The sequence below is a fragment of the Diorhabda sublineata genome, chromosome 7 (assembly GCF_026230105.1).
Source record: "Diorhabda sublineata isolate icDioSubl1.1 chromosome 7, icDioSubl1.1, whole genome shotgun sequence".
NCBI lineage: Eukaryota > Metazoa > Arthropoda > Insecta > Coleoptera > Chrysomelidae > Diorhabda > Diorhabda sublineata.
This window is the reverse complement of record NC_079480.1, coordinates 24,650,649-24,672,968: the sequence shown is the minus strand read 5'-3', so window position 1 is coordinate 24,672,968 and position 22,320 is coordinate 24,650,649. Positions and strand designations below refer to the sequence as shown.

General features: G+C 30.5%; 3 protein-coding genes across 6 annotated transcripts in view; 1 reads left to right on the top strand and 2 right to left on the bottom strand.

The window, feature by feature from the left end:
* Positions 1 to 4,800, bottom strand: part of LOC130446748 (MAP kinase-activating death domain protein) — a 41,191-nt gene extending 36,391 nt beyond the window's left edge. Inside the window, exon 1 of the mRNA XM_056783166.1 lies at positions 4,683 to 4,800. The gene's annotated coding sequence lies outside the window, so the exon portion shown is untranslated. The remainder of the gene's footprint in view (positions 1 to 4,682) is intronic.
* A 3,213-nt stretch (positions 4,801 to 8,013) lies between these two features.
* LOC130446676 (elongation factor 1-gamma) lies at positions 8,014 to 11,619 on the bottom strand. Its single transcript, XM_056783057.1, has 7 exons — positions 11,410 to 11,619; positions 11,143 to 11,292; positions 10,870 to 11,082; positions 10,514 to 10,814; positions 9,124 to 9,283; positions 8,776 to 9,070; positions 8,014 to 8,256 (listed from the first exon to the last, which is right to left on the bottom strand). The coding sequence occupies exons 1-7, from the start codon at positions 11,419 to 11,421 to the stop codon at positions 8,101 to 8,103; spliced, it is 1,287 nt and encodes a 428-aa protein (XP_056639035.1). The 5' UTR covers positions 11,422 to 11,619; the 3' UTR covers positions 8,014 to 8,100.
* A 625-nt stretch (positions 11,620 to 12,244) lies between these two features.
* On the top strand, positions 12,245 to 22,256 carry LOC130446784 (transcription factor SPT20 homolog). Of its 4 annotated transcripts, none has more exons than XM_056783243.1 (9): positions 12,245 to 12,686; positions 12,895 to 13,232; positions 13,319 to 13,428; positions 13,513 to 13,728; positions 14,899 to 15,270; positions 15,326 to 16,264; positions 18,654 to 18,753; positions 19,517 to 20,476; positions 21,825 to 22,256. In XM_056783243.1, exons 3-9 carry the CDS (start codon positions 13,393 to 13,395, stop codon positions 22,091 to 22,093), a joined length of 2,892 nt encoding a protein of 963 aa, XP_056639221.1. In that variant the 5' UTR covers positions 12,245 to 12,686; positions 12,895 to 13,232; positions 13,319 to 13,392; the 3' UTR covers positions 22,094 to 22,256. The 4 variants fall into 4 exon arrangements, with proteins under 4 accessions (XP_056639221.1, XP_056639222.1, XP_056639223.1 ...); XM_056783244.1 differs by having other exon boundaries at positions 12,269 to 12,686; positions 13,121 to 13,232; positions 21,825 to 22,236; XM_056783245.1 differs by having other exon boundaries at positions 12,290 to 12,686; positions 13,139 to 13,232; positions 21,825 to 22,236.
* Positions 22,257 to 22,320: the final 64 nt, after the last annotated feature.

Sequence of the window (22,320 nt, the reverse complement as noted above, 5' to 3'; positions counted from 1 at the left end):
CAACTATTGTATCATTTGACCTAAGCAAATGGATTATAAAAATAATTCGTTTGGTTAAGTTATCAAGTTTTACTTTGCAATAATGCATTTTTTTTTTCCTTTCCTTATAATGATTTGAAACGTTTCACAAGATGGCGACTCGATATCAACAATTGGCCAATCTTAGCAAAAAGCTGATTTACGTCAAAATGGTGGTCGTGGAGTAAACTATCGATTTCCTCGTATTTACCCGAGCTGTTTTGTATTTTTTTTTTCGTTTTCTGACGTTTAAAGAACTCCATAAATACTTTTTTTCTATTTTAGTGAAGTTAGTATTTCTGAATTATTTTTAGTCAGTCTGCAAGTAAGCTTTCAAGTAATTTACCAAATTTAAAACGCTTCCATTCATTTGGTGTGTAAAACACGATAATTTTTGTAGCATTATTTGTCAATGGGTACGTTAAAAATTATCTATTAAGTTCATCAAACATGCGTAGATACTTTTTAAGGTCGCAAAGTTATAACCCAGTGGCAGCTGAAAAGTATAAGAACAAACTTACAGTTCAGTTGGCCCCTTTTAAATAAATGGCAAGAGCTTTTTCATTTTTCAATAGCTTCCAATATGGACATTGTAGCATACTTATTTCCTACAATCAATTTCAACACTGAGACAAAAATGGAAGCATTTAAAAGCTCAAGTGATTTCAAATACTCTCAAGCTGCAGTAAAATAACATTTAAATTTAAATTTACCATTATTTAGTATGGTAGTTAAGGTTTATTCTCCAAGATGGCGCTATTTCGGTTAGATCAAACAAAAATGTCATGCTCTATCTAAATGTATTGATCTGTAGTTAGGATCATTATACAAACAGCTGATCTACGATGACGGCCGTGGGGTTAACAATCAACTTTCTAGTAGTTCGGTTGTTTTATATTTTACAACAAAAGCATTTGTTTATCCTACGGCTGTCATTTTTAAATGGATTTTGACATTTGGTTAGATTGCTCAAGCGAATTCAAAGTTTACATTAACAGCCAGTACGACGGAAACATCCATTTTAAACATCCAAGTATGACTCATTTTATTATGATTGTTAGAGAGAACAAATTTGTTTTTTGGAAATTTTAATTAACGTAGCATTGACTTATATATATCTCCACAACTAGACGTTACATCTCTTTGACTTACCGTAAAATTCAATAGTTATAAGCATGTTTTAACACTTTTAGCATTCAATAATACTTTTTCTTTCTTTTTATTATAATATTTAAGTCAACGTATCACAACTACCTAAATTCAAACTAGAATTACGTTGATAAATATAGAAATTCACCGGAATTAATCACGATAACAGTTTCTTATCGTTATGCGGGCAATAACTACTATTTTAACAAATGTGGCGATATTTGCATCATAATGATTTCAAATTAAGTATACAAACAAGAAATTTTTGCCATTTATTTGATTTACAATTGAAGAAAATAAATTATCTAATTATTCGTAATAATATCAAACCTTATTTTAAACAAAAAAGTCAATAGAAGAACTACGATTCATTACATATGACTGAGATTCAATAACGAAAAAATAAAATGTAAAAAAAGGATACGTCAAATGGAACTGATGACGGAATACTTAAACAACTGACTAAAAGTTTAATTTCCAAACATACAGTATAATCAAATATGTTCATAGTTCATAGTTGTGGGCTACTATGGAGCCGTTGAGCACATAGACCCCCCGCGCTCGAGTGAGTGCAGGGCACTCGCAGATGACTTAGTCTGTGGTTTCGTCCTCCTCCATGAATGGAGATGGCGTCTTACTGGTAGTGTCCGGCTAGAAGTTATGTCACTTTATGGGCCTTCACTTGTCTCATGCCATATGTCAAGGACGGGTTCAGGTCCCATTGATGGGTTTGCCGATCCCAGTTTGGCGAGTGAGGCGCTTCGTCACTGACCGGCACCCAAACAAGCTGTAGTTTGCAGCCATCACTCGCCAGATTCTATAGAACTCTCTTGCACTCCAGCACTAGACTAGAGTACACTTTTTCAGCCGTTATAGCTTCTATGGCAGCTCTACTATCAGAGCAGTTTGAGATTACTATGTTCCTGTGGCGTTGATTGAGTATCGAGCATCCGCATTCCATTAAAAATGTTGTGATACATTTAATGAAAAGCAAAAAGAAAATTTAGTGATAATGAAACAATTCATTCGTATTTAATGTTTTCAACTAACCTTGGTAACCTTCTAAGGTTATATTTTATCGCTGTATCAAGTTATATAATAGATTTGTTCAAGATAGACATCCTGAACATGTTCCGTCACCAGATTCATGCGCAGTGTAAAATTGTACGTTCGCGCTGCTAATAAAACATGTTCAGTATTTAAAGTTCTGTGGTCGTGGAGCACAGATATCTAATTCCGAACGTGTTCTGATTACGCTCGGACATGGGGAAGGATTTTTAATATGGCGTATGTACATTCATCTTTTTTGTAATACTTACCACGAAATAACCTCTAATCGATGTGGTTTTCTACGTAATTATATTTAAAAAACGTGGTAGTTAACTTTAAATTCGCAAATATCGACTGATTAATTAAATACATTTCATTCTTCTAGCTAGTTTTGAATCCATAGTATAATTTTAGATGTTCATAAATTGTTCTTGGAGGAATGTAGGTTCAGAACATATCCAGAATATATTCAGAATAATGAAAAAATTAAACTGTCGTGGATAGCGGATCATGGACGTAAGTATCTCATTTTGAAAAAAAAACCTTCTTAGGTATAACGTTGTCCGATAGGCTATTTGACATATTTTGAAAAAGTAGTTTAAATGATATATCATACCAATAAATTTGACATACAAAATTATGATATTTTTTTTATATTATTATCACAAAATCGAATTTTTGAGTTTTCGGTTTAAACTTCTCGCTGAAACGCCTATTACCAATATGGCGATGCAATGACGTCAGTTCATAGTAAGCGTGTAAACATTGTATTGTTTAGTGTTTACGGTTCAGGTTCCAACTTGCTAAACTGAACCGTCATTGAAACGATTATTGGAAGCGTTCCAATGATATTCGATAATATCGTCCATAAACGATACTTAAGTCGGTTGGAACACAAAACAGAATCGTTTCGTACATCAATAAAAAAAACTTATATGAATCGAATAACCAACTAACCTTACCTATAAAATTCAACATCATTCATAACCTATAAAAAACTCAATGTCATTAATAATCTAACCAATAAAAATTCACTCTCATTCACAACTATTTAACCGAACCTATCCTAAAATTGACGTATTAAGAAAACAATTTCAATAGCTAGAAAAAAATCAATAAACTCCATATTCATGTCACGTGTCATTTTGATTATTTATTCGTATGATTTTGATAATTTTTTACAGAAAAAAAACTTCAACACAATTCTGAATTGATCGAAGTAAGCTATTTTTTCATATCGTTATTCTTTTCTACATATTTTTACATTTTACTATGACCGTAAATCAGTCCCCGATGATGAAATACATAAGTAATCGAAAGCTCGCAATATATTTTAAAAAGAGTGTTTGATTGACACAATCCCACAACTATAACTTACGTTGGACTGACAATTCTAGATAATAGTTATGCTGGAGGTCATGTAGGATTTATTTTTAATGATTTTAATGATATTTCAGTCAGATATCGAAACAGTAGGTCCACATCCTTTAAAAAAATTGCATCTTATATTCAAATGCGGGTGCATCCATCACCTGATAATTCATATAAACATAAAATAATTGAATGATTAATAGAAAAAATAGTGTTTTCAATACTCACAGCCTGAATTATACGAGGTAGTTAAATTACATAACAATAGTTATATAAAGTAATAAAATAAATTTAAAGAACTTATATTAGAATTTACTTATACCGTATTGTGTTATTTGGGGGATTGTATATGTAGATAGTATTGAAATAACCTCCTGTATAATTGTTTTTAAAAAAAAATTTTTGTGGATTTTCGTTACGTCTTATGAATTCGATCCAAATATTCTCATGCTTGTAATGGCATAAAAACCTTTATTGAAGAAAAATAAGATATTATAGAATAGATTACAAAATGTAAAACTGTATATTGAATTGAATTTTATATAAATTGATCGCTATAGTAGAAGAAAGACCCTGACCTCGAAAAGATAAAACAATCGTGTAAGTGAAAACTATCAGAAACTAAATCAGAATCAATAATTTACGAATAATACATTGATTTGACTTATTTTTATCAAAAATTATTAAATAAAAATATTTTTCTGTAATTTTTCAGGCAAAAATTGTTCAATTTGGTATTATTTACGAATGGATTTAATTAGCTCGATTGTTAGGTGACTAAAATTAAATTCTCTGTTAATTATGTATACTTACTAAATAAATTATTGACGAATAAGCATTTTTAAGCACCTTATCACTTAATTGCGCGTATACTTTATCCAAATAAATACGTAAGCAAAAGAACGGACTCGATCGATAACTCAACTCTGGCGGATAATACGGAACCACAAAACAATTACCATATTTGGTAAAATTTTATTAAAAAATCATTAGAAGTTTTCATTATGTTAAAGTAATAAATAAAAGTTATAAAAAATACTTAAACTGATATTATCACTTTAATTTACATAATTTAATTAAAACTTATTACTTACTTATTTGCTTGTGATTCGGTGAATATTCATGATATTTTCATTAAGAATTGCAAACAAATGATAAAGTTTTATTCTCTCACTTACTTCACATAGCTTTTACTGTATTTTTTATATAACTAATATTCTAAAGAGAAGCTTTAAAGCGCATACTCGATAATTGCAATTTGGAATACTCCCTATTTTGCAGGGAGTTCAAGGTTTCGGTAGAGAAATTGCAGTATGCAGGCAACACACAATACACTATAGTCTACTGAACGTAATAATGAATTACAAATAAAATACACTTTATAATTAATCAAAAAATTTATTTAAGAAACAAAAAATTGAAAATCCAATTATACACTTCTATTCGATATTTCTAAGCATATAAGAATTAGCAAAAATATTTATTGTTTTTAAGGTTATGCTTGAGGTTATTCAATTTTTTCCAAATTTTTGTAGTTCAAAATACATTTAATGCTATGACCGCGAATAACAATTTTTAGTATGTGCGCATGCGATTGGTACCTAAGCTGATTCGGAATCAGTTTACAAACTAAATTATTAGCTTAGTTGTTCAAGTTACAATAGTGTCAAATTTTATTATGTAAATTCCATTCTATAGTAGTTAACCAAAAAATTTGGCAAATTTGTTATTGTCAAAATCAGGTGATTATGTCAATTGTTTTCATAATTATTCAATAGAGAGCGTCGAAAGTTGAAATTTAGTTTTAAACTTGAATACAAACATACAAAATTTATGAACTTGTAATCAAAATCTTTTAGAAACAGTTTAAGAAATTTCACAATGTCATATTGAATAAAAATAAAATAATGTGAAAGTGAAAAATTTTATCAGTGTGTCATATCTGTTTTATTGAGATATTGATATTACCACCGTATGCAACAAAAATTAAATTTTAATGAATAATTCACTTTGTCTACTCACAATCATTTTACGTAATGTAACCATAATCTACTTTCGATTATTTTATGCCAACTGTTGTGAGAAAAAAATTACAACGTGGCAACGATTGCTTTGTTTTGTTTGTTATGTCCTATTAATGTCTCGAGAATAGTTGAGATTCACAATTCGGACCAATGGATAATGTTTATTTATTTAATTAATAATAAATTGTTGATCTTAGAAAGTTTCACGTTGAATCCGGCAGACTGCGCTACGAGCTTTTAAAGTATTTCATTATAATTTCAGTTCATCCCGACAGATGGTGCTGCTTTCATTTTCAGGAAAATATTTTGTAACTTCGTATTTTATCATAGATATATTACGGATAGAGTAGGCATGCTATAGGCGCCCATACAATTGGGAGCTTCTGGCCGATAGAAAGAGAGAGGGAATAATTTATGTATTGCTGTCTCTGTCTAATGGCGCATGCGCGTTGATTATATTTCGTGTCAGAACGTGAATTTAAACAGAATAAGATCTTTCCTGCAATACTGTTGATAAACAAAATCTAGTGCAATGAAAACAATTGTATATTTCCCAAGTAATATTCAATAAAAATATATTTATAGGGACATTGTATACAGAGAATTCTTTGGTAGTCTTTTATATTTTATTTGTGAAATTAATTTTGCAAGGTTAATTAATTATCATTATAACTAAAAATTTAGTCCTATTGTATCAATCAAAATTTTTCATTGCATTCCATTAGGTCAACATTATTTATCAGTAGTGCACATAATTTGAAGAATAAATTCAGTTTATCAGTACGTAATCAAGATGGAATACTCTGAAGGACCAAAACTCAATTAGAATTAGATAAAACACTTTATTTAACAATTCTTTATTAATAAATTAGTACAAATACATAAAAAAACAGTACGTATACTAATATTACTTCCGGCTTTTCAATAAAATCTTTTTAATTGCATAAGATACATTCTATTATATCATATTTTAAATCGTAAGTCATGCTCATCAGCTATTTTTTGCTACTCAATAAAATTTAATATATTCAAGTTTTCAAAAAGCTTGTGTTTACTTAAAACTGTAAGTTCCTTCATAAAATATTTGTCAGCTATAAATAACAGACGATTAGCCATTTTTTACGCTCATTATAAATTATTTCGCACAGTATCTTAATGAGATTTACAAGAGGCGATTTGTTTTATCTATATCGAGATCCATAACAAATATCTGATCTTTAAATTTTATGAAACCATACGGCGAAGATTATTTTAATACAGTCTTCGACTCATCACGATCAATGACTTTAGACTTTATTTAAATTGGGCAAATTAAATATCTCTATGTATTTTATTGGTGTGCCGTGCCCATTTTAGTGGTAATGTTAATTAAACCATTATAAGATGTAACAAAGAATTTCCTCTTTCCATAGTTTTCTTATGATTATTTTATGTAATGTAACCATTATCTACTTTCAATTATTTTATGCCAACAATTGTACGAAAATAATTACAACTTAGCAACTATGTAAAACATCTTTTTCAGAAGCAGTTCAAGCGGTGTTTTAGGATCATATTAAATAATTATTCATCTAATTAAATTGATTTTGGAGACAACTGTCACACTTCTCTGTATATCTTTATTATTAAAATTTGGTATTAATAATTGAATTATTTATTTTTTAATAATAATAAAATTTATTATTAGGTTAGTCTTCTTTTTCTTTCTGTAATGCGGCCTTTGCCTATATGATTACGCAGTCATCCCTACGAGAATTTTTTGTCTGTTTGACTATAAATCAGCGCACAATAGGAGGGAAGAGAAGTTTAAGAAAAAAAGTTTTCAAATTCTATGTATGAAATAAATAATTAAAATAGCGTTTTAAGGTTAGATTTCGATTTTATAACAATATTAAAAATCTAAAACATATTTAAGTTCCAGACGCAAGTGTGAAATAAACTGAGATATTGTTGACTCATTCTGTATTTATATTGTTACAATATCGTCCATTGATATAGACCGGAAGCCAGTCCTGTTGTACCATCGAAGCTAAGGTTTGGGTAGAGTTAAGGATATTTTTTAGCTATGTTTACAACCGAGAAATTTCAAGAATCTTCCAGAAAATGATTTCAATATATAGAGAGGATAGGGCATTGATGACATAGTGGATACATCAGAACAGTGACAAGTCAATACAAAAGTGAACAAAACTGTATATTTGTATAAGTAAATTAGATGTTAAGTGTATGCGTGTAAGTGTTGGCGAATAGTTAGTGTGTAAATGATAAGCACGATATAGCGTGTGTTTAAATTTATCGCACCCGTTTGTGATTAAATAATGTTTAATCAAATAAAAACCTTAAAGATTCAATTTCTCAAGTATTGGTTGAATTAAAAAGAGAGGAAAATAAAACACAAACGTAGACTTCATAAAAGTTTCATTAAGTAAAAATAAAAATTAATAGGATGAAACAAAACATGACTTCTTTTCATATATCGATTTTCCAATCACTTGAAAATTTTTCCTTGGTTGAATTTTCTGCCTTCTTTATCAGTACCAGTCCATGAAAAGTATTGTTCTACGAGTTTTTTCGTTTCCTCGGATTTGGGATCCAGTTTTTTCCATTCATAGCTTTCATAATCTATTTGCCAATCGGGTGATAACTAAAATTAATTTGTATAAACAAAATCACTCTACATTAACAATTATTGTCTGGTCCTTCAAGCCAGATTTGAATCAGCAAGGCTTTAAGGACCAGCAGGGTAATTGTAACGGAAGTAACAGTGAGCAGTAATGGAAATAATAGGACCTGGAATATGAGAGGAAAATTTCGATCTAATGTCTCAATTTGTCTATAATATTATACATGACAGGAAAGAATGAAATATCGACAAAAAATTTAGATCTAATCTAATCTAATGTCTCAATTTGTCTACAATAACCAAACATAACAGGAAAGAAAAAATAGACAGAAAAATTTATATCTAATCTAATATTTGTCTATAATAATTAAACATAACAGGAAAGAAGAAACTTTAGAAAAATTTTAAATATTACTCTGATTTCTGAATTGAATAGATAAAATTGCATGTCATAGATCATTTTTGAACACTGTTGCCAAACTTTGAAAGTAGTATTGAAATTAAATTGGAATGTCACTGTATGATTTTGATGTGACTTACCGTGAAAGCCAAGTCTTGACCTCTCCACACCCAAATACCAGAGATGGTACTGTCATTGTCAGTGCCAAATAAACACACGGATGCAAAAGTTTGTTTTCGCATCTTGTCCAATCTCTGTTGCATTCCAGTAATCAAATTACAACTCATGAATACTTTAGTGAGTTCTTTGGGATATTTGTATTCGCTATACCAAATTGAATAACATTCTGGATCGAATTTTTCCCAGAAATACGGGATTGATTTGCTTTCTTCTTCATTGGAATAAACGCGTTTGAAATCGTCCATAATGAAAGTTCTTAAAAAATATATGATTAACAAATAGTACAAATTATTTAAATATTTAGTTACCCTTTTGGTAATTCGGCAAACGGGTCTTTGCTTGGAGGTTCAGCTGCTAGAACGGCATCAGCAGCATCTAGTTCTTCTTCAGGTTCCTTTTCTTTTTTGGGAGTTTGTTTCTTTTCTGATTTCGGTTCTTGTTTCTTAGCTTCCTTCTTTTTGCTCTTACCTAATCAAACGAAGCATTGTTCATACATGATTTTCTTAAATATTAAAGAAAAATTCTCTTTATACTGTAATTCCCGTGAAGAAGCCTTCAAAACTTGGTAATTATGTATAAATAACAAATAACTATAACAATCAAATTGTGGTTTTGAAATTTGTCAGTTTTATAATTTATCTTCGGGCTAACCAATGATGGTTGTCCATATTCTTTGTATTAAAGCATTAAAACTACTTTGTAAAAAATCTATTATTATGCAAGAAAATAATTAAACTTGGTTTTAATAATCTGACTACCGTATTCGGCAGATTCCAAAACTATCAAGAATCTCGTATCTGTTTACAAACCACTTTAAATACTTAAATCCTATTGTACACAAAAGTTAGAATTTGATTATATTTATGGTCACCAATATAAAACGAAAGTAAGTAATTTGATACGTTAATGGAACTACAAGTGTCTAAGGGACACTTGGAATCGCTTAACTATTACTTTGGTTCCCATTAGGAGCGGTAAAACAAAAATTAAGTAAAATAAGGGACACTTTGTATCAAATTCTATCCTAGTGGTTCCCAACACAAGAGGCTGTATCTCTGTCTGGGTTACATTCATATAATGTTGCCTAATTTTAAATAGGAAATTATTGTGACAGAACAAATTTGTATCAAAGATATCCATTAGTAGGATTAGACAAATGTTCCGCAATAAATAACCAACAATAACAATTAATTCAGTTAATAAAGTATGTATATCAGTAATGTTGATTCATCTGTATACTTCAATCAGAATATAACTCAATTTATATTGTAAAAAGACACAAAACAAGATCTATAATGCTCTGTGGACAAAGAAACCATAGTTGGAAGGGAGAGCAATGGTACTGCGAGTACAGTAAGGAAATATATAAGTTCAACTTTTTACCTTGTAACTGATAAAAATATATAAAAAATAAAATTTCACTCCAAGTAATAATGTCACTAGTCTATGTGCCAAAAATGAATAATCAATTCTTTATAATAATGGAGATAAAACGATTCAAAATTTTGAGGTTTTTCTCAAAAATAACAAGTAGTAAGTTGGAACCTTATCAGCCCAAAGTAGTGATACATTTTCAAGGTTTTTTCCACAAAAATCTTTTGAATTTGTTATTGCAACTTAAAATTAATATGTCTACTTGAAATATATTTCGTTTTTGCAATTTTCTAGTTATTCAAAATTAAATTTTTTTTCACTTACCTTGCGATTGAGCTGATACATCCAAATTTCCAAGTTGAGCAACTTTATCGCAGAATACTACATCACCGAGCACTGCTTTGAATTGTGGTTGGTTAATTAAAGTTGTAAACCATCTGTTGAGAGCAACGAAAGGTTTCCTGAAACTCGGATCGAGTACATATTTATAGGCGTTAAGGAGATTGCAAGCAATTACGATATCAGCCAAAGTTATTCTTTCTCCAACTAAATAAGTTCTTGTTAGTAAATGGCTGTTGAGAATTGTTAATGGAATTTTAATATCATCCTTCACCCTCTGGAAAGACTGAAAAAAACAACTTTTGATTGCTTGCTGAAACAAATTAAGTTGTAACACGTACGTCTTTTGCAGAATCGTTCTTTAAAATTCCTAAGACAGGAAATACCCAAGCACATACAACTGGTAAAATTTCTCCTTCGGCAAAACCAATCCATTGCAATATTTGTGCTCTATCGTAATCATTTTTACCTCTTAATTCATCATTCGCAACGTAATATGCAATTGCGTTAGTATCTTGTAGGTATTTACCATCCTTTGACTCAAAAGCTGGAACCTAAAAGAATTTACGTAAGCTAATTCTATACTTGAATAAAAGAAGTTTATTTGCACTTACCTTTCCAGTAGGAAATTTCTTTAAAAAATCGCTGGTTTTATTAGTTTCTCCAAAAACAAAATTTGGAGCAATTTTGATATCAGCTTTTGCATATTGAGCTGCAATAAGAGTTTTGGCAGCCCGAAAGTTATCGGGATAAGTATAGAGAGTCTAAAAAAAATATAATATTATTAGCGAAATGTATCAATCTAACAATTGAAAAAATATATTGCAAGCAAATGATTGATTAAATAAGATGTAGATTTTGAAAAAAATTGTCAAAATTACCCCTGCTGCCATTTCTACAACACTCCTCAATATTAAAAGAAGGAAAGAGATAGAAATACCGGTTTCATTCACTTTTATTAGGAGTGACTATTTAACTGATGTTTTGACGCAGATTTCATTTAATTGACCAATCATATTGAAGATAGTTTTTCAATTGCTAATAAATATGTACAGTTAACAATCAAAAATTTACTTAATTAAAATGACACTAGTTATGAGCGTCATAATGATGTAATTTCTTTCGTGTGGTATGAAATAATTGGTTATATCAAAATGCTACATACTCAATAGAAATAGACCATTTTGACAAAAATATAAGAAGAGCGCACTTCTTTTTTTATTTATGTCATTTCGTTAGTGAAAAATAATTTTGTTTGCGTACTTCCAAATGTTCTAATTTAAAAATTTGAATTGTTTCTTTTGGATATTCACATATTGACATATATTTTTGTGAAATTATTTCACTGTTTTCCAAGCCTTTTGACTATCAAATGAAGGGCACCGTTCTTAAATTCACTACTAAAGGCGCTAATATAGAGTGTGGTCTCCAAAATAACAACTAGTATAGCAATATCAGGTCAGGTATTAAATTTTACAGTCTAAAAATTTGACATTTTTCCATACAAAACGGAACTACATAACACTTAGGCATGATCGATATTTTCTCTTTTTCTAATGTTACAAGAAATTAATTTATATTTAAACTCTATTAACGCGCGTAGTTACAAATTTTGACAGCTATACTTCAATTATTTTGGCCATCTGGTAAGCAAACAAAATAGTATATTTGTCATGTCAGAGTCATTGACAAGTGACGTTTTACCTATTAAATGACAGTATACCTCGTTAAGTGTATTTTACACTGAAAGGTGCTATAGCTGTAGCCAATTGATGTTTGTTTCAATTATGAAAAAAAATAGAGAGAACAACTTTAGAATAACTTTATTGTATTGAAAATGTAAACAGACATTTTTTTATAGTATAGTAGCTGTTCTTCGATGAAGATTACTTTCCTTAAATTGTCATAAACCTGTTCTAAACGAACAGGTATTTGATCATGTTACCGTAGTATCATCCCAACTATGATCCCAATCTATCTGCATATGATACAAGGTATCTTCACTTTTTACAGCAGTGTTGTCAGATTAATGGTGCTATGTTTATAATTTGGAATCATCTATATTCAATACTCTACAGATTTTAAATAAAATAAAAATACGGAAATAATTTGTTCCTGCCAATAAATGAATAAATAGAAGTACTATTTGTTGAACCAGGTATTTATGTTTTTACCTGTTATTGTTGTATTATTGAAGGGTTAGGTTAACACTATTGTAAACATAAGATAGTAACATTAAATTCATTGCCAATTTTACTAACTATGTTTGTTATATTAGATTTTGAATTAATTTATTATTTCTATCACAATACACAACACAGTAGACATCACAACATTTGAAATTTACCTTTAAAGTTTTTTTTCAGCTATAGATACATATTTCACCAGCTAGTTTTATTTAATAATTAAATTGGATCAAACGTTTCATACTTTTAATTATCATAAATTGAAAAGTCTGCATAGATAAAACTAACATCATAATTATAGCGATTCAGTTAAAACTATAGTATAACTTTCTCTTTTTCGTCATTATGTAAATAGTACCAATTTAAGTTGAAAAAAAAATGAAATAATTTTAATTCTGAAAATAAGAATATCTTACAAAACAAGCTCAAGCAATCAACAGACCTACTTTCACACAAGTTTGATGAAACACTCAATGGATCATGTCCAAAATTACAAATTCCATAGATATACTGTCCAAGTAAGTATTTTGAATTTCATTTCCCAACTAATTAATTTTTAAAATTAAATACGCACATTTTACAGGTGATTTATCATATGTTGTAGGTATAGGACAATTTTTTGGTGACTTGTGGACTATGTGGTCATCTCAATGTTGATAAAAGTTTGTTGTAATAAAAATGCAAAGCTTAGAAACAACTTGTGATGAGGGAGATGTAAGTATTTATTATATTAATTGTTTTTGTTAATAGAAAACTCACAAAATAAATTATTGGTTAATAAATTTTGATGTTTTACAGAATTCCGTAAAGAGGTATAAAACAAGTCAAACGCAATTATCTCAACTGAATAATCAAGAACAGTTCACGGCAGTGAATGCTGCTTCACAAGAAATAACTGAAAATCCATCTGGAAAGCCTCCTATTGATATTTTTGAGAAACTTTTAGAATTGCATAAAGAGGAATGTTGTGAAAAAGACAAAAAATTTAAGGAGGAAGAGGAAAACGATTTGGAAGTAAATAATTGGATATTTTTAAAATATATAGGGTTGTTCAAAATCAGAAGAGACCTAACAATATTGATAGTTGAATATAGAAAGCATTACACTTATATATGGACCTTTTTGCACTCTTAAACCTATTTATTTTTTATTTCCTTATCTCTCAATTGTTTCTCATGTATCAAACTACTTTTTACAGTATTATCAATTGTCACTAAGAATTTCCCCGATTCAATTGTTTCTGAATGTTTTTGGTCTTTTTTAAAATTTTTAACATTGATTAATCATGTTTTTAGCTATTCTAATGTTTAAATCTCCAATTTTTAATTATTTTTGTGCCTTTAGACCTTCCGTTTATCTTTTATTTCCTCATCTCTTGTTTATTTCCTTTGCTTTCATGATCAAATTACATTTTATTGTATTGCCTATTGTGTCCTTAACAATCTCTCCAATCCAATGGTTCCTGAGTGTTTTTTGTCTTTTTTAAAATTCTTGTCATTGATTAATAATCTTTTTAGCTATTCTAATGTTTAAATCATCAATTTTTAATTCTTTTTGGACCTTTAAGTGACCAAACTACTTTTTACAGTATTATCAATTCTGTCCTCAAGAATTTGGCCTTTTTTAAAATTTTTATCTTTGATTATTGACCTTCACAGGTTTATCAATCTTTTAATTCCCATTTCTTATTTATTCTATTTACATGTCTTTGGTTTTGTTTGGCTTATTTGTAAATTTCATAAAATCCTCATTCTTTTATGGCATTATAATTGTGTAATGTTCACATCCTCTCACAATCATTGTAAGTCTTTGTAAACTTGATCAGTCCATCTGTTACGGAGTCTGCTTCTTTTCCTCCTGCTGTATATTTTGGCACTCGTATTTCTTCTGTCCTCCATTCTTTGAATGTAGCAAAATCATCTACAACCTTTGGGTTTTAATGATTTGGATGATGTTATTACATAGTATATCATCGATTTCTCTATTATTTCAGATTCTTCAGTCTAATTTGTTCATTCTAATTCCTCCATATAATCTTATGATAACTTTTATCTCAAATATTCTCAATTTTCCTAATTTTTTTGTAATGTTCACTGCCATAAGCTCTGTAGATTTTTTGTTAGTATTTATACTATCATATAAATAATATTTTATTGAATGTTCTTATGAAAGTATTTATTTTAGAATGTAAAGTACTACTCTCTCCTATTAGAAAAATTAGTAGCTAAAGAAAGACTGAACACATTGATTTTAAACCTTTATCCCGGCAATAAAGGTTACTCACTGGCATTTAGAACTTTATCTCGTTCTGACCCCAACTACACTGAAGATACTGCCAATATGATAGAAACCAAACCGTGGCCTTATGAAGAGGATGATCTCCTTCGATATGTTGATAACGAAGAACTTCCACCATTTATTTTGGATCTTTTAGAACCACAGTTTAGTTACCTTTTTTATAACGGATGTATAATAGCAGAAGTTAAAGACTATAGACAGGCGTACCCTCATTTTAAATGTGATAGCCACCATGTTCTCCTAAAGCCTACACAAAGGGTAAACCTAAACGTTATCTAATATATATTTCATATTTATAAATAATTTTTTGTAGAGCGTTATGGCAGATATACATAATATAATGGAAGAAAAACCCGAGTGGAGTAACGAAGAAAAGGAACAGTTGGAGAGCCAGCTTTTGATGGCGAACTCACCGGGATTGTGTTTAGATCCTGACCATACGATAGGCGAAGAAGTAACAGAAGTGTACAATAGGAGAAAAATGTGGAACACATACAAATTCCGACGAATGGCTAAGAAGTTTTCACAAGTAACAGTTAATCGCAAAAGGAAATTAGACCAATTCACTTATAGACCCGGTTTAGAATTTTACGAGTTTCTTACTAGAACGAGGAACAAAACTAAATCGAACGCTAACTCCTCCATAACCTCAAAAATTACAGGAACCAATATTAAAAAAGATATACCAGTGCCAAATTTAGATTCTCCCATATTAACCCCACCTCAAGAAATTAATATAAACGAATTTAAACCTTATCAAAGACCGAAAGAGACGAACGATTGCATGCCACAATTAATAGAAGAATATATCCTTGAAACGGATATGCCTTCAAAAGAAAAAGGTAGTCCGAGAGTGTATCATATTAAATTATCAATATTACAAAGACCGTCAGATTCAGAATACCTCGGTGAACTCTATTTAGATAGGGATCATAAAAAGAACGAACAGAACGGCGTGGCTTGTATGTTTTCGCTCGGATCTCGTATGAACGCCAACAGATACATCCACCAATTTACGGAAATTTTCACTGAAAGCGGAAGAAAATCGGTTAGGATAAGTTATAGGTTGAGTCCGGGGTATAAAGAGAGGATAGCTCAAGCGCAGGCACAAGTTCAATTACAAAATACCATTCAAAATACCAACTTACCTCAACAACATTTACAACAATTGACGGCGGCGGTCGCGATGAATGGTACAGTTGTTAATTCTTTAAATACACCAAATCAAGAAGCTTCTAATGTTACGATATTGGTAAGTAAATTTTTTACGTACTGTATATAGAAAGTAATATGTAAAATAGGAATTTCAACATAAAATCTTCTTGGTTACAATCTACTAGTATGAGTTATGAATCAATCAATCTGTATCAAAGTTGGGTCAACAAAAAAGTGTCAAAATAATTTGAATTTAATATCTACAAAAAATAATAAAAATTAAAGTAGATTTAAGTGAATATGATCCACCTTTTTAGCTAGTTTATACAGATAAATGTATTATAGAGAAATAGTCTCGATATCCTGTCGATACTTTAGTTGTGATTCTACCATAAATTTTATTTATTAGGACATTTTGTTTGTTTAAAAAGTTTAAAATGATTTGGAATAACTTGAAATTTCTAGTAACGCTCAAAAAAACGTGGAATAACTCGAAATTATATGAAATTATTGGAAACGCCTAAAAAATAACTCGTGTTATATTTAAATGTTATTACAATCCTTGAAAATATCCAAAAATGAAGAGGAATAATTCAAAATTAGTAGAAACAACTAAAGAATAACTCAAAAAATTTCCAAATATATTAGAATGACTCTAAAAAAGTTAATATTAATTGGATTAAATCAAAATTATTAGAACCGACTGGAAATAACTAAAAAATAACTCAAAATATCTTCAAGTAGATTAGAATCGCCGTAAAAAAATTAAAATTAATTGAAATATGTCAAAGATATCTCAAAATATATTAGAATCATCCCAAACATTTGAAAATTAATTGGAATTACTCAAAACTACTAGTAACTAATCAAAATGTACTAGGAAAACTCAAACAAATAAAAAAAACTGAAATAACTCCTAACCTAATTAAAAATCCTAAAATGAAGAGGAATAACTCAAAATTATTTGAAATTACTGGAAAAAACTGAACAATAACTCGAAATATATTAGAATCGTTTAAAAAACTAAAGAAAACCTCAAACTAAATTGAAACAACTCATAATTACTAGTAGCTTATTAAAATATACTAGAAATAACTGAAACAAGTAAAAAAACCTGAATCAACTCGTAACCTAGTTAAAGCAATTGAAAATATACTAGAATCACCCCAAAAAATTAGAATAAAGACTCACAATAAATTGGAATAACTCAAAATTGTTTTAATTACTGGAAATCGCTAAGGAATAACTCAAAATTTTTTTTAAATGTATCAGAATCACTAAGAAATTCAAAAAGGAAGAGGATTAAGTCAAAATGATTTGAAATTATTGGAAATAACTGAAAAATAACTCAAAATATACTAGGAATCACTCAAAAATCTAAAACAAATCCTCAAACTGAATTGGAATGACTCAAAATTGCTAGTAACTAATTAAAATGTACCAGAAGTAACTCAAACAAATAAAAAAAAACATGAATTAACTCCTAACATAGTTAAAACAATTAAGAATATACTAGAATCGCTCAAATAAACTTGAGAAAATACTTCCAATAAATTGAAGTAACTGAAAATTATTTGAAATTATTGAAAATCGCTAAGGAATAACTCAAAATTTCTTTAAATGTATTAGAATCACTAATAAATACAAAAGGAAGAGGAATAACCCAAAATTATTTGAAATTACTGGAAATAACTGAAAAATAACTCAAAAAATCTTCCAATATATCAGAATAATAAGAAATTGGAGTAGCTCAAAATTACCAGAAATAACTCAAAATATACTAGGAATCACTGAAACAAATAAAACAAATCTATAATAACAAAACGAGTTAAAACAACAGAAAATATTCTAGAATCACTCAAAAAACTAGAAAGAAACCTTGAAATAAATTGGAATATCTCAAAATTATTATATACCTCACTGGAAACAATTTAGAAATAGCTCGCTCCTCCTCCCCATTCCGTTTATTTGTCACTATTATTTCTTTCTTGGTCTCCTATTTCTTTTTTTAATGGTAATTCTAGCATCCATTAGTTCAACTTTATTCTTACGATGTATCCATACCAAAAATCAATAGTTACATGGACTGTCCCTGCTCCAATTCTCCCCGACAAAAAAAATAGTAAAACATCGATTAGGACTATTGTCAACCGATGAGGGGATTTTGAAAAAAATTTAATTCGATTTTCTAAAAAAGCGTATGGAAAATATCAACTATCCCTTCTGTTAGGAAGAATCAGCAGACCGTGTAACTGGATAAAGGCATTCATGGGAATATGGAATATATTAGTCCCGTTGGATGTTTTGCCGGTTTCTAAGTAAAAGTAGCAGTCCATGTAACTGTATATACCAAATCAATTATTTCTCGTTTATTTTTTCTACTAGAATAAATGTAATTTGTCGTATCAGTTTTATCATTAACTTTAATATATAATGACATGTTATTTGGAATTGTTAATACCGGTATACTTTTTATATGTTTTTAGAAAAGTCATTTACAGGGATCTGCGAAACCCTCTACTCAGGAGCTGGCCATAAGTGCTTTGGCTACTAAATTGATGAATTCCGCTCAGCAATTTCAAGCAGGTATGTAGTATTAGAAATTTTCATCGCCCTCTTTATCTTTTACTCATCAATAACTTCTTTCAATTTTTTTAATTCGTTTCCGCATTTCCATAATTTCATAATTTCAATTTATATTTTACGTTCGATCAGCTTTTTAGGTTGTTGGATTGAAACTGCGTTTGAAAAATGGTTTTTCAAAATTAGTCGTTGTTTGTCTCGAAAAATAGATTTTTCAGAAAAACTAGCATTTGTTTCTTAAAAAGGGGATTTTTTCAAACGTAATCCGATATTTGTCTTTGAAAACTGCTTTTTCTTTTCAAAAACTAACCAATATGTCTTTGAAAATTGGCCTTTTCCAAAATTTGCCTCTAATTGGCTTCGAAAATTGCCTTTTTCCGAAAAATAACCGACATTTGTCTCTGAAAACTGCCTTTTTTTCAAAACCTAACCAATATGTCTTTGAAAATTGGCCTTTTTGAATAATTGCCTCTAATTGGCTTCGAAAATTGTCTTTTTACGAAAAATAACCGACATTTGTCTCTGAAAACTGTCTTTTTTTTTCAAAAACTAATCAATGTGTCTTTGTACATTGGCTTTTTTCAAAAACTTACCGACGTATTTCTTGTAATACTGCCTTTTCCAAAAATATACTGACACTTGTCTTTAAAAATTGGCTTTTTTCCAAAAACAAACCGACGTTTGTCTTTTTAAGTGAATTTTGTTAAAAAAATTGAAATACATGCGATCCCAAAGATTGCGCCACTTAAAAGTTGCCTTTTTACAGAATCCGCAAAAAAAGAACAACAACAACAACAACCGCAACAACTGTCGTCCCAACATCAGTTACAAGAACCACCTCAACAACAACAATCCAGATTATCCGGCAACACCGCCATATTAAATTTATTAAACAGTTCACCGGCTTCGAATATAAATACCGACGCGGTAGTGAACGCCATAAACAATTCCCAAATAATACCTCAACTTCAAGCGGTTAATCAAAAAATAGTTTCTCGTAAAATGACAATTCCGAGCGTGGCTAACGCCAGAGTTTTGAGTCACAATAATTTGATAACTTTGAATAGTTCTCGGTTAAATTTGCAAGATTTGGGTCAACAGACTATAACGTTGGCTTCGGTTAATACAAACAATTTATCGAATTTAACTACGGTGCCAATAAAACAACAAGTAACTAACCAAAGACTAATAGGAAATAATTCTGGTGATAATAAATCCGCTCTGTCGGCGTTGTTAGTAGGTACTCCGGCGGCGGACAGACCGGATATAATAGGACCCAATACAAATTCGTTATTACTAGAAAAATTAGGACCCAATAACGTACAACAAACTCATTACATTCAAAGTTCAAAGCCGAATCAGCAATACATGGTTCAGCCCCCTAAAGGGAATACTACCGTACTTAATTCGATATCTAGTCCCCCGCCACAAACGAGCGGTACAATAAACGTTCAAGGTTTAAATATCGCGCAGTTACACGGCATACCCGGTATACAAGTACAATTACCCGGTTTCTCACAACCAATTTCGCTTTCGCTTAACGTTTCATCCGCCGGTAATATACAAGCGCATCCCGCGAGTTTGATAGTAACCCTGCCGACCACCACGACACAGACTTCTAATTCGGTTACCCAAGCAGCTGTAACTAGTAACGTTAGTGGAGTTAATAGTGTTGGTATAAATCCTCAGACCGTTATGTTGACAAATTCCGGCAATTCAAATTTGGGTGAGTTTACACCACCACTACACCAATACTCACAATTACACTGTCTGAAGCGCGTTTCGATAACCAAGTTACCTTCTTCAGAAACTGAAGGTAAACTAAAACCTAATAACTTGACTTGACCTGTTTTATACCAAATATTCCCTCCAATCAACCTTCTCCCGCGAAAATTAATTCCGGCGGGAGCACCTCATTGGCTGGAATCTTCACATTTAAACTACTAAACTATAGAGTGGGCTATAAGGAATTGACCCTTTGTCCCTATTTAACTTAAACTCCTTACAGATCACTCTATTGTTTAGTAGTCAAGGAATAAATGTGAGAAGATTGTTTTAAATAGAAGAGAACCAAACTCCGATCTAGGGACCAAAACGTGCTAATACCGAACTTATGATAAACTTGTAACATTAATACCTCTAAATAACAATAACATAACCTCTAATATCACTAGTACCGTTGATAATCTACTCAGACATTGAGAGGAGTATGGGGATAGATGACAGATCCCGAACTTAAACTCGCTACGGAAAAAACTAAGCTGATGCTTCTCACAAGGAAACGGATACAGACAAGACAGCCCACTGAGATCGGGTCAGACGAAATAAAGTCTAGATTCGAAATAAACTATTTGGGAGTGACCTTAGATACGAAGATGTTTTCCTGGGCCCCACATTCGGAAGAAGCTCAAAAAGCGACCGATAGGACAGTATCTTTGAGCCGCTTAACGGACCACGGCCGGAGAAACGGAGGCTACTGATGGCGACGTCTCACTCAATTCACACATATCCATCAGCTCTCCTGGTGGAATCCGCATCTAATCTACTTTTCCATTTCCACTTCTGTTATACTATCGTTACTTCGGTGTATACGAGAACTGTTTTTTTCTTCAACGTCCAATGGGCCTTGAAGATTTTATAACCAAAAGCTCTCTACATATTTGATTTTTCCCCTCTTAATAGGAAGCAAGTTTCTTTGAGCTCAAGAGCTTCAGTTTGGAAGCAATGCTTCAGTTCAAGGAAGATGAGAAAGTAACTAGGGGCTTGGTCGGTGTTAAATCACTATGCCTCCTCGTTTGTTTTGGAGAACTTCGTTTGTGAATTTTGGGTTATGTAATGACTGAGGGTCCCAATTCCCATTACCATTGACCCATCAATTGAAAATCGATACCTTCATCAATTATAGCAATTATCAAGTACACTCATATGAAATTTTGAAAATTCTTATTGGGACATCCAGTATTATTATTTATGGGGTGAAAGAGGCACAGAGGAAATTTAGAGTATCAAAAATTGGCATTTATATTGCTGTTTGAATTGTAGTTGAATATTTTTAGTGGAAAATATTTTTTTAGCGCAATTAGTAACTTCCGGAGTAAAAGCTGTAACTTCACAAGGCATTCGAACATCGTCCCCTTCACAGACCGTGTCAATAGCTCAAAGTGGACAATCTTTCCAATTGATAACACCGCTACAAAGATCAAGAACTCAACAGACGACTGTCCAACAACAACAACAACAAACCCTTACCGCTAAATCACTGCAAAGGACTCCTATCACAATCAAAATGGCATCACCCAGTCCAAATCAGTTGAATGATTTGCAACTGAATTTCGATAATTAAATGCCCATGACAGATACATTTGTAGTTAAATTATATGTATAAGGAATACATGCTTTATTTTTATTTGTTTTAATTTATTGTGAATACTTTTTACATTAAATATGTCCATGTGTTGTTGGTTTTAAATTTAATGATTGTTAATAAACGAGAAAATTATTATTAATTATTGCCATTTAGTTCCACTACCATTATAAATACACTGCCCAACATATAAATATGCTTAACCC

Coding starts and splice junctions, on each gene's coding strand:
- LOC130446676 (XM_056783057.1), bottom strand. Junction 9,284..10,513: donor TGTATCAGCTCAATCGCAAG/GTAAGTGAAAAA, acceptor TCGTTTGATTAG/GTAAGAGCAAAAAGAAGGAA. Junction 9,071..9,123: donor TTTGCCGAATTACCAAAAGG/GTAACTAAATAT, acceptor ATATTTTTTAAG/AACTTTCATTATGGACGATT.
- LOC130446784 (XM_056783243.1), top strand. CDS start 13,393: ATGCAAAGCTTAGAAACAACTTGTGATGAGGGAGAT. Junction 15,271..15,325: donor TCCTAAAGCCTACACAAAGG/GTAAACCTAAAC, acceptor AATTTTTTGTAG/AGCGTTATGGCAGATATACA. Junction 20,477..21,824: donor TTCCGGCAATTCAAATTTGG/GTGAGTTTACAC, acceptor ATATTTTTTTAG/CGCAATTAGTAACTTCCGGA.